The sequence below is a fragment of the Choloepus didactylus genome, chromosome 14, assembly GCF_015220235.1.
Source record: "Choloepus didactylus isolate mChoDid1 chromosome 14, mChoDid1.pri, whole genome shotgun sequence".
In the NCBI taxonomy this organism is placed as follows: Eukaryota; Metazoa; Chordata; class Mammalia; order Pilosa; family Megalonychidae; genus Choloepus; species Choloepus didactylus.
The window spans coordinates 30598503-30610810 of NC_051320.1; the positions used below are offsets into that span (position 1 = coordinate 30598503).

Below are 12308 nucleotides of genomic sequence, written 5' to 3' on the forward strand. Positions count from 1 at the left end.
TGCACTGAAATACTACTACAGTGTAGACTGATGGAGGGGCTATGCTGAGACTGGGGGGTGGAAGTGGAGTGGGGGGTGTGGGAGACCTTCCTGACGACGTGAGTTTACACCCACTCCTGAGGAATGAGTAGCCCAAGGGGCTGGCCGGGTGGAGGGTGTAGCAGCGGAACCCGAGCCGCCAAGGCCTTCCTGAGCACGGAAAGCAAGCTCCTAAACCACCTGGTTCTAAGTCCGGAGGAGAGGGGCCGTGGCAAGGTAGGAGTGTGGAGGAGGAGGCGGCCAAAGCATACGGGACCTTGAGGCACAAATGCTAAGAAGCCGTGAGACATGGCTCAACATACTTCAAACAGGCAGATCCAATTCACGTCTTCAAAAAGGTTACTCTGGCTGTTGCGTGGAGACCTGACTTTGGGGGGAGTCAGGGATGGGAGTAGAGAGCAGTTAAGAGGCAACAAGAATAGTCCGGGCAAGAGAGGACAGTGGCTTCAACAAGGACGATGGCAGTGGAGGTGGAGAGAAGCAGAAAGACCTGAAAAGTACTTCTGGGGTGTGTTTTATAACTTCCAAATGTCAAGCTGAAATATATTTTAATATATTCCCTTGTCAGCAGTCGCTTAGCGCTTTCTAGAAGAATCAGTGTGTTTTGTTTTCTTGCTTATTTTTAAGTGATCTGTTTAGAATTTCCCTCCAAATAACCTGAGGGGAGTGAGAAGGGGTACAGATGAAACACAGCTGAGCATGAGTTGGTAATTGTTTAAGCTGGTAAAGAGTACACAGGGTGGGGGTGGGTAGGTTACCATATCATTCTCCATATTATTCTCAACATGTTTGAATTTTTTTGATTAAAAAATAAAAGTAATTTGTATCTTTCTTAGTATCAGTCCAAAGGTCAAACAAAATTGTAATTGAAAAATTGAAAGAAATGTACAGGAAACATTTTTAAAAAAATTGTGTAAGAAAAGTATGTATCACTTTTATAGTGAACTCCTAAATTGGCAAACATGGGGTCTGCCCCTAGATTTGAAGAGAGATGCAGCAAGCTCATCTGCACTCCACATCCTATCTGGCTGCTTCCACCCCCCTGTACAGCCATGGCCGTGACAACCACAGTGGGGCAGGGGCAGAAGAGGCTCCCTCCTGCCACTACCTGTCCAGTTGCTGCTGTCACCACTTGAGGTGGCACTGGCAGTAGGGGAGAGGCTGGTGGCACACAGCTCCATACACCCACCCTATACCCATTGCTGGAACTGATGCCACTCTGGGAGCCTGCCCTGCCAAGCACGGGTCTGGCCTCAGTGAGTTGCCCACAGGGTCAAAATCTGCAGAATAGAATGGCTGCTACCAGCTCTCTGTCTTCTACTTTCTTTTCTTTCTTCCAGCCTGAATCACAGAAGGAAGCTAGCACAAGCCTATGCTTATGGCTCTCAGCTGCTTTAGGACAGCTCCCTCCCATTCCTTTTATCATGTATTCTCCATCTCTAGCAGGATAATTCTTTTTTCTCAAGATTCAGACCAGACAATGCTCTGTTCCTGTCTACACCCCTTCTAAATGATGTATTCGTTTTCACTGAAGTGTGGTTCCCTGAGGATCACTTCCTATTCTCTCTCTCAACCAAATGTCTTAACTTAAAATCCTTTCTTTCAATATCTTTCTCAAGGAACAGCAACTTCTTTGAACATCTCTCTTAAGGAATTACTGCAGCCAAGGATTAATGGGATAGAAATTGACTAAATAAATACAACTGAAATGACAGGGAGAGTTGAAGAGATTATTGGAGGGGAGAGCTCATGGAATAAAAATTGACCCCACGAGAAATATACCTGAACAGTAGGAGAGCTGGGTGACCTTGGGTGTCTGTCTCTGAAAGTGAGGGGCTTGGACCAGATGCTCTCGTGGTCCTTCCAAATCTGTGACTGGGCCTTTGGTCTCCTCTCCTAAAGGATTCTGCCTCGTCTATTTTCCGTAAAGTAAATTCAGCATGTGGAAGGACCATCTTCTAGTTACAGTGACTCAAAAGAAACTGACTCACCAAGTTATTGCAACGGGTAAGCAGGGATGGAGGAAAGACTGCGAGGCCTGGGCTGTGCCCAGGCTTAGGACTTTCTAGTCCCAATGTCGCTGAGAGCAGTTTCTTCACCTGTACAACAGGGATGCTGGGATTACACCCGAGAAAGTGTATAAACTACTGGATTAGAGCAGACCCAGGAGGTGCTAGGCAGGCTTGCTTTTGAAATGTTCAGAGTTGCCTCTCCGACTTCTCCGACACTCAAAAGACAAGGCTGGGGCCCCTTCACCATTTGAGCTGATGACTTGACTCTCCAAGACCAAGACAAGAGAGTAATGAAACATTTTGTTAAGTCTTATAAACACAACGCTTTTTGGATCAGAACAGAAACCTAAAGAGAAGTCATAGGTGTCAGCAAATTGTCAGCATTCTTTACAGAAAGTTTTAACGAAGTGCTAACCTGCTGGCAAACTATCAGCATCAACTAATTCTCTATCTACTGATTCTGAATTTACATTACGTCTCCGATCTACAAACTTAGTTCATCCATGCGTTCCTCAATATACAAGCATTAAATGGCGGCACATAGTTAACCTCCAGAAATGAACCTTCTGACTGTGTTTACTGGGGAGAACCACCACTTCTTCTGTGGAGAAGCAACGGAATGGTTCAGACTTTCTATATTTTCTTGATTCTTTGGGCCAGAGATGGTTGGTTCTGTCTCCTGGATTTCCCAGAGAAGCCAATATTGGAGGATACAGTTCTTTTTCCTGAGAATCAACTTGAGTCTTTACTTCAAGTCCCTGGGACTTAAACAAATGAAAATCTCTAAAGACAAGAAAGAACTGAGACAGAATATTTGGGTGGACGGTCAAACTGAAATGGTCAATAACTGTTAACTGAGTGTCTCCCTTTCTTGCTAAGTGAAGTGAAGTAGTGATTTTGACAGCGGCATGCTGCCAGGAATTTTAGTTTCTGGTTTTTATTCTGCCATTACTGTGAGTAAGGAAAGTGTCAGTTTATATTCTTAAACTTTTGATATTTAAAAAATAACGGCAACTGCAAGTGGGGCCAGGAAGAACCGAACAGACATCCTGGTGTTATTGGTTTACGATTGTTTACGACAATAAAATAGCCAGAAGTTCTTCCAACAGGCAGCAATCTGAAACCTTAACAGAATGTTTTTCTTTTATTTTTAAAAAGGTTTTTTAAAAGAATGCAGAATTCTAAACTCAGAGCTTTTATAAGAGAAATGCCAGTCCTTCAGCTACTTTCTCCATAAACAAGTTGCAAAACACTGTATCTGAAGTATTCATTAAAGCAAGGAATCTGGAAATGGAACTAAAACTTGGAAAGCAAGTAAAATATAAAAGGTTAATGGCACATTTTTAATAGCCGGGTATAATCTTTAAGAAGCAGGCAACTGGCCAAAAGTGTAAGTTCTTAAGTTAAAGACTTCTTTAGCATACACTACATAGTACTGTATTCCATCTACATCAAAAGGCTTTCAACAGATTGAATGTTGCTAGCACTAGAGTAAGAGTTTTATGATACTTGTATAATCAGAGATCATCTTTGCATCACGGGTAGTCAATCCTCTTCTGTTAGGCAGAGTCCTCCAATTTTAACAAATCATAAAAGTCAACAATTAGAACAAGCATATGAAAGCCATTTGCTCGAGTGTCCTTCACAATTCCATTGGTCAAGATTAAACTGCCTCAAATATATTACTAGGTTGTAAAGTAAAAATAAAACAGAAGAATCCAGGAGTGCACTTAAAATTAGGTATCAGGGTATAGCAAAAGGTATATCATTAACTCTAAATGTTAGCTGAGGACCAGGGAAGCTGACAAGATTAGATGTGCCAAGTATCCTATCTATAAGCAAACTGAAGAGCAAGTAGATTGATCCGATGCTTGATGATCAGAGAAAACTCTAAAGGAATAGTGGCAGAGACGACAGAAGAAACCCTTCGTGAACAATTGTGCTGATTATCGAGAAGAATTCACTTTAGGATTCGATGTGAATAGAAATGGAAAACTGAAGAGGAATTTTAACATACGTTTAAAATGAACACAAAAAAACCCTGCAACTTCTTCCGTTTTCAGTTAGTGGTTCAGATACTTGGAAGTAGATACCGATCCTAGAATAGAGTCACTAAAAAAAAGGAAACTGCAAAAGCCTGGAAATATTAGGTTGAACCAAATAAAATTGCCATTTTTGAACATTATAAAGATCAGAAATTTCATATGACTGTACCAAATTAAAACTGTGTGTTATTAACTGAACGCAAAGAATAAAAACCTGAAGAAATTTTTTTTTTTTTTTTTTTTTTGGTTTCAAATGGGGTTTACTTTGCGGATGAGTATTACTGAAGCAGGAAATGTATTTTTAATATTCTATACAAAATTTGTGCTTCAAGTCACACAAAACTGTGGCCAGTCAGTACTGACTTCAGACTAAAAAAGAAAAGTTTCAGTTCATAATCACATCTTTTGCTTTTTTGTCATGACATCTATCCCTAAGAAAGTTCTATTCTGTTCCCAATAGATCCCTCTTGCTTGATCCCAGAATCCAACTAATGATGGTAAACTCCAAGCATATCATCCTCCTGGGCCTGTTCACACTCCATTTCTCAACCTATAACCTGCTTTCTCCTTACTGCAGCCTTTCCCTGCTGCTCTACCTTCCTCCAATCTTGGCTGGTTTAGAGGCCCATCTGTCCACATCAGGCTTCCCTCATCCCTTTCCTTTCAATATACCAGTGATCTAATCTTTCCTGCAAAAGAAGTGGCAATATTTGTGAGGTTTCTTAGACCCTTTGTCTTTTCCATGTAGATAAGCGCTGCTATTTTAAACAATGCATGCTAGATTCTGTCACATAACTTTCCATTTTTGCCACATTTAGATCTTGGTGGCTTTCTCAAAACCAACACCTTTGAGGCATCAAAATGGAATTTTATGAATTAGGATAATTTTATAAGTGGAAGTTGAGCTCACCTCAAACTTAAATATTAGAATGAAGGATACACATTTATACTGGATATGTTTCATGGTGGATTGATATTTTCCTTCTTGCACAGAAAGCTCAGCGCTCTCTATGACAGTATTTCAGAGGTAACTTCTTTAAAGAATGTAACTTTCGGTACTCAGGAAGATGCCACGGGCCTGAGTGAGGTCTGTCATAGTGTTAAGTATTAGGAAAGTAATTTAAAACGGGAAGGGAAGCCCAAATGTACCTTCGACATTTCTGATGACGGAAAGTTAGTTTTAGAACAGTTCAAGTACATTTTCAATTCTCCTTCTATTGGGTCTGATCGTTTCCCACCTTTGCCTTTTGGCAGTCACACATCTTTGGTGACGTCACCAGCAGACCGACAAACATCAATATATCTGCTATTCCACTGATATTAACTAACCAGCAAAACCATCCACTCTGCATTTACGCACCTTGAATTTGCTATTTCCACTTTGGTTCTTGCCATGGCGGCTGCCCTTTGCGCACCTTCGATTGCTCTGTCCACCTTCTCCCGAGTTTTTGTATTTCTTATTGGTATAAGCTGCTTCCTTATTCCACGGACCAGAATATTATTTTTGTATTTTCCCTCTTCTTTGGATCCGTCAGGAAAGACGGTACAGCCGTATCCATGCCTCTTGTTATTTGCCCACTCGCCTTCGTACTTCATGCCGTTGGAGCGCTCGCTGATGCCGAAACCACTGCGTTTGTCGTTCTTCCACTCGCCCATGTAGGTTTCCGTGGTGGTGGCATCAACGTGGTCTTCCACGGGGCAAAAATCACAATCCACGTCGCCGAAGCTAATGGTTGAGTTGGCATCGCTGGAACTAATTCTGCTCATGGCCGCGTCGCTGCGGACCGAGCTGCGCTTGCTCGAGATGGAAGATTTAGATTCTGACTTTCGAAGTTTCATGCTTCCGAGAAGGGAGCCTCTCCGGAAGAGGCCGCCCTTCTTCTTCCCGGCTGAGAGGTCGGCGTTGGCGTGGAAGTCGAGCACGAAGCCGCCGCGGGTGCCGGCCGGGCTGTCGGCGGGGGCCGCGGCGTCGTGGAGCACGCTGCCGTTGCTCTGCTCGCTGCGCAGCGAGGCCAGGGAGGTGCGCAGCGGCGAGCGGATCACCGTGGCCATGCCGTAGGGCACGCTCTGGCGCACGCCGTAGCCATGCCGCATGCCGCCGGCCCACTGGCCCTGGTAGGTACCTTGGAGAGACAGCAAGAGAGCACCGCATGAGTCGGGCACAGGGAAGGGCGCGATCCACCTCGAACACACGGCGCACACTCAGAGGGACTCAGGGAGCTTATAACGCGCAGCGCGCAGACCCACGGTCAAATCGGACACAGTCCAACCTACCTGTGACTCCCAACCCTGTCATTTTAGGTGCATGGCTTTAATATAATTGTATAGGATTTTCCAATAGCCTAGGAACAGTGTTTTACATGGAAATCACTACTCTGTAATATAAATGGAGCAATCATTAGAAAACAGTATTTCTTTCCCCTCTAAAATGAACAATTCAAACATCAATAGTAGTAAATGAGCTCTATTGGTGAATTCTAATTTTACTAATTCAGTTGAAAAACTCAAAAAAATAAGGTCTATGTCAGTATATCATTCCAATAAACACAAACATTTAAACTTATTATCAGCGCTCTGAATACCTGGGACACCATCATCAAACAAATTGTCTTAAATTTTCTTTCTATTGTGTTCATCACCTTTTTGTGTTTTTTTTTTTTTTCAGGATAGGGAAAGCTAAGAGTGACTTGACAAAGACAAAAAATGCCCTAAATATACTGAACCATTATGAAAAATGGCAAATTTGTTTAACATTTGATGCTTTCAAGTGTAAAGGTCAAGATTTGTCCCATATCGTTTGCCAAATCTCTGCTTTCTCCTGGCCATCCTCTTCATGGATTTCCCTAATCTCTGCCACTGAATTATGAATCGTGTCATTAAACTAGAAGCAACTTGAGGACAGGAATTACTTCATTAGAGAACACAAAATTCCCCAAATCCCTGCTTCCTGTGTCCCCTGGTCTGTGGGTGTTGGTATTTGTGGACCCTGAGTGTTTGATGACGGTGAAAACAGTAAATAGCTATGGTGGCTAAAAGGACTCCACCATTTATCCTTGGAAAAACTGAGATAAGGTCTGAAGAAACCTCCCACTGTCACCATTATGGAACTCATCTCAGAGCAAAGGTGCATCTGACTCTGTCAGTTAAGACTTTGTTGACATCAGATCACTTGTTCAATGCCTATTATGTCTTTCCTGGAATAGGATAGTTTGTATTTGATATCATTTGTTTTCAGTAAGTTGTCTCTATAAAATTAGTAGGCGAAGATATTTAAAAAATAACCTGATACAGCCTTTTTAGTAGTCCAAGGAGGAAATGAATGTTCAAATCATGGAACTTAGAATTTTCTTTTTAAAATCAAGGTCATTTTCTTTAATAAAAGGGAACGTAATTGTACAAGGAAAATACTAAAATTTAAATTACAGTATGTGAAAAGGAGCTATGTGGAAATTTTTTAATGTAATTATTTCTGTATTATTTGTAATAATTCACAATGTTACAGAAAATAAATCATGATTATAGACTGCCTTGACCTCTTTCAGCTGATTATATAGATACACTTTGCAATCACTTTGCTTTCTATAATGCCATGTACAATTTCCACTGCACGGCAAACATTTATTTTTAAAATACAGAGTTATAACCCCAGTGGTTTTATAGCATTGTATGAATAATGGCTGATTATTTCATTGCACTCAATAGTTAAAACGGTAATGGCTCCGAAAGTCAGAAGTTTTGACCAACTTCAAGTCTGCCTTCTCTTTCTGGTCATTCAGATATAATTACATCATGTAAACATAGCCAATAGCAGAGCAACAATGAAATACTAAGCAAGTCTAGCATGGTGAATGTCATATTCTGGGTAAACACAGAAGTCTTGACCTGGGGACTATGAACTTCTGAGGGGGTGGGTGGGCCATAGCTTTCTCAAAGGGATAAACCCAAAAGGATAAAATGGTCATAGAGAACATTTCAGGTTAAGAAACTTTCTACTGAACAAGAGCCATCCCCTAATGCCAAAAGCAATAGGGAAGAGAATGGAATTATTAGGAAATTTCAACTTTGACTTTTCCTTTGTCTATATAGAAAAAAATTTAAGTTCTAGGATAAAAGTTATATGTATTAAAACAAATCAAACTCCTTATGTTCTAATATCTAGTTTGTGATTCTTTAAAAAAACAAACAGAAGGAATGCTGTAATTGTTTCCTTCTAATTTTAACTTTTCTACATAATGACACATTATTTTTGCTGGAACAATGTCCAAAAATGCTGTTTGATTACAATAAGTAATTACACTTTTTAAATACAACTGTATCATCTCAGTAAATGTTTAACACTGAGGGAAAATTAAGTCGTTTCCTTACACCACAGTCTTCTGAGACTATCAAGAATTTCCGCAGAAACACTGTTTGAAAATCCAAGTGGTTTAAGGCAATAGCAACAATTAGAAAACTTTGTGTCTGCTTAACTGCCAAATACAGAAGGGGGGCCTAACACTATTGGCCCTATTCCCATCCTGTTCTGTTAAATCGCAGTTATAGGGAGGAATTCCTCCATGGGATTGCTAGAAATCTATTTACAGTCAAACTGTTAGCAGTTCATCTGAAATTTAAAACAGGTTTAGTTTAGTCAATGAACTTAGAAAACAGGGCCTCTCTCTTTATGAAGCAGGTGGGTTCCTATTTCTCCCTGTTCTTCAAAGTTTTAATTAGTTCATCTTGATGCCTTAAACATAGATGTGTATTTCACAAGCATAAAAATTATTTTTTTACAGTTCTTGGTGTTTTAATTTATGTTCTGTGATTTTTATCTGGGAACTGATTTTCTAGATCTAGCCATTTTAATGACACAACCTTGCAGTAGAAAGCATCCAATTCAGAAGTTTAGACTGCACTATGCTAAATTTAAGTTTATATGCTCTGAATGGGTATTTACAAGTATGCATATAAAAAATAGTTTTATGACAAGTGAAAAAACAAGGTACAGCCAAACAGAATCTGCACAAAAGATTCTGGGTATCAAGATTTGGATTTCATGAGTATGGTTCTAACTTATTATTTTTGTTATTTTGTCATTTTTGCTTTAGTTTGTCTAATTTATTAATATTCAGGGGTTTCTATATTTCAGCAACACTTCACAGAAAGATCACTAATTTAAAAATTAAATGACAGTTCTCACAGGGGATTACTACTCCCTTCCTCTCCAACTTAATGTCACCACCAAATATATGGAATCAGATTTTCTTTAAATCCAGGAGATAGTATTCATGAATGTACATGTGGTGGTGGGAAGAGTAGGGAAAAAAACAAGTTAACTCTTTAATGAGAATAGGGAAAGTTGTATTACCTTTGTATGAAATAAGTTAGAATGATACACTTCCATTTAAACCCCCATTTTGCTGTGACAGGCACGTTAAGATTAAGGATTTTCTAATTAAATTGACATATGAAAGAGCAGAAAATCAACTAGCACAGACTATACAGTCAAAAGGGATTTAAAAGGTTTGTTTTTCTCCTAATTGTAGCATATTAGATTTTTTTTTTAAGTTAGTCTTAAAACAAAATGCAGATGATCCATAAAGCCATCCTGCACAATTATTTGTGCTTCTACAACTCATCCGTAGATGACCTTTACTGTGCTATACATATTTTGATTACTAGGTATAATGAATACTCCAAAGTAAAGGATTTTATTTAATGAGCAGTAACTTTAAAGGACACTAATTTTATTTTTAACCCCCCAAATTGAAATGAGACATCTATTCATGGCCTTAAAAGGTTATTTAAAAACACACACATTTAAAAAATAAATTTTGCATTCCACTTGTGAGCATGGAATTTAGTTACATAGTAGAGCTGAACCTCCAATAAAATCCAACCACAAACTAACATATTTATAGGGCTGTCAGCTAAAGCACTCTATGCTCATTCAGAACATTGAAGAGCCCTAATTAACTACTGTGGAACTCAGGACTCATACAGCCCATAGAAAAGTACTGCAGAAAGTTTCTTCTTTTAAATCCATCAGAAAACCGTATCCTCTATTTATAGTGTAGAAAGAAAAGATGTACTTTTTAAGCAAATCCTATCCTTCTGCCATTTTGCATTTGAAACACCACCCAAATGTTCTGAGTAAGTGAAGTGTACAAACTGTACAAGCTTTTATGTAAGTGAGGGCACAACTGAGGTGGCAGTGGGCTGGAGAAACTTTTAATTGGATCCCTTCAATATCCCCCAACTCTGAGCTGCTTAATTCCAATAGGCGACATCACCTCCTACAACCCTTTTCAATTATCATAAAATTATGTTTATCATCAGAAAATTTATTTTGCCAAAGCATAAGCCATTCAACTCTCTCAGCTTATTACACAAGGAAATTCATCAGGTGCTGACACCTGTTTCAAAAATAATGTACATTTTTCCTAATTTAAAAAAGAGGAACTTCCATCCTATTATATACATAATTTCTTTTGCAAGTAGTGTTAAATATTAAATTAAGGTGATTTTTTGTTCACAGCCAGAAGCCCTGTTTAGGTCACACACTTTAATGCAAATCAAAAATTCAGTGCAGCGGTTCACAGGAGTAATGTAGTTGTTAACTTAGCTAGTTCATGCTACAGAAACACAAGGTTCAAATGTTTTTGTTTTCTTAATTTAGACTTCATAGTTCATTTCTAGAATGTTTTCCTATTAATTTGTCTAAGATCTCCAGGTAAAAAAAGACTACTACTCTTGACCGAAAACTAATACTTTAAGGAACCGAATAAAAATCAGGCAGAAAACCCTACACCCTCTGAATCCCACCTGCATCATCAGGTGGCCTCTCCTCTCCAATAATTAGGATGTTTCCGAATGCACTCCGAACAAGGTAGAATTCCCCAACATCCTAGTTATGGGGTTCTAGCGTCTATCTTTAGGCTGCTAGAGGACCAAAGGCGAAATACGACTCCACGTGAAACCAATCCGAGGAGCGGTCAGCACCGACCGCCAGACCTAGGGCCTTCGCTCTAAGTCCTCGTGAGTGGCGATTTCAAACTCGGCCGGGAGAGGGAGGGATCAGGAACGTAATGTGACGGGCTCAAGTGACAGCGCCCTCTCTCCAGCCCAGCCCTCCGGGGCGGCGCTCCCTCCTGGTGGCAGAGCAGCATTGGCGCCGGCCAGGTATATTCACGCCTAGCTCCCCCGAGTGTGGATTCACCGGCCGCCTCAAGAGCGGGGTCAGACCGAACCCTCGCGTCCCGGTCCCGTCCCAGTGCACCTTCTGGGGGCGGGAAGGCGCGGAAGGTGCTTAGCAGGATGGACGCTGCCCCAGGTGTTTTGGCGGGTTTCAGGACACGTGCGCCTCGCGTCCTCCCCGCTTCCCCGCCGGCGCCCGCAGCCTGGGCCAAGCCCACCGCACCGCTTTGCAGAGCGGCCGAGCCGCCTGCGACGCCGCTCACCTCCGTCCCCGTAGGTCTCCACGCCGTACCCGTCTTGCAGCCCGTTACTCCAGGTACCCTCGTAGCGAGCTGGGGTGCACAGGCTCTGCCGGACCCCGTAGCGCCCCTTGAAACCATGTGACCATTCCCCCCGGTACATCCACTTGCCCTTCGTCTCCACCCCCAGCCCGTGCCGCTTGCCCTGCGCCCAGTAGCCCTGGTAGGTGTTGCCGCTGGGCCAGGTGTAGCCGCCGACCACCTCGAAGCCGTGCGACCAGGAGCCCGAGTATTCGCCCTGGCCCTTGGGCCCCGTGCAGATGCCATGCCCGTGCGCCTTGCCCTCCTCCCAGCCGCCGCAGTAGGTGCCGCCATCGTCGAAGTCGAACCTTCCGCCCGTCATTCGGGGGGCAGCCCCGGCGCGCTCCCCGCGGGGGCACGGACGCGGGCAGAGCTGGGCACGGCAGGGTGTAGCTCAGGGGTGGGGGCCCGAAGGGCGAGCTCACGACAGCGCCCCAGGCAGCTCGCGCCGCCGCTCGGCTCCAGTCCGACGCCGCCCCCGTCCTCCCCTCCTCTTTCGCCGCCGCCACCGCCGCCTTCCTCCTCCTCCTCCTCCTCCTTCGCCGCCGCCGCCCGGGCCAGCGCTGCGCGCGAGAGAACAGCCCCGGCTCCCGAGCGGACCTTCAGCTGCTCCCGCCCGCCCACGTGAGCCGGGCACCGCCCCGCGCCCGCCCCCCGTCCCCTCCCCGGGCGCCGAGGCCCGGCCCCGCGGCGCGTCCGCCCCCTGGGCCCTGCCC

General features: G+C 42.9%; 1 protein-coding gene across 5 annotated transcripts in view; it reads right to left on the reverse strand.

Annotated features, from left to right (window-relative positions):
* Positions 1–12067, reverse strand: part of JPH1 (junctophilin 1) — a 161085-nt gene extending 149018 nt beyond the window's left edge. For all 5 annotated transcript variants that reach the window (XM_037803300.1, XM_037803299.1, XM_037803297.1 and 2 more), the window contains exons 1-2: positions 11536–12067; positions 5457–6219 (exon numbers count right to left, since the gene is read on the reverse strand). In XM_037803300.1, coding sequence (XP_037659228.1) covers positions 5457–6219; positions 11536–11914 — 1142 coding nt within the window. In that variant the 5' untranslated portion in view covers positions 11915–12067. The remainder of the gene's footprint in view (positions 1–5456; positions 6220–11535) is intronic.
* Positions 12068–12308: the final 241 nt, after the last annotated feature.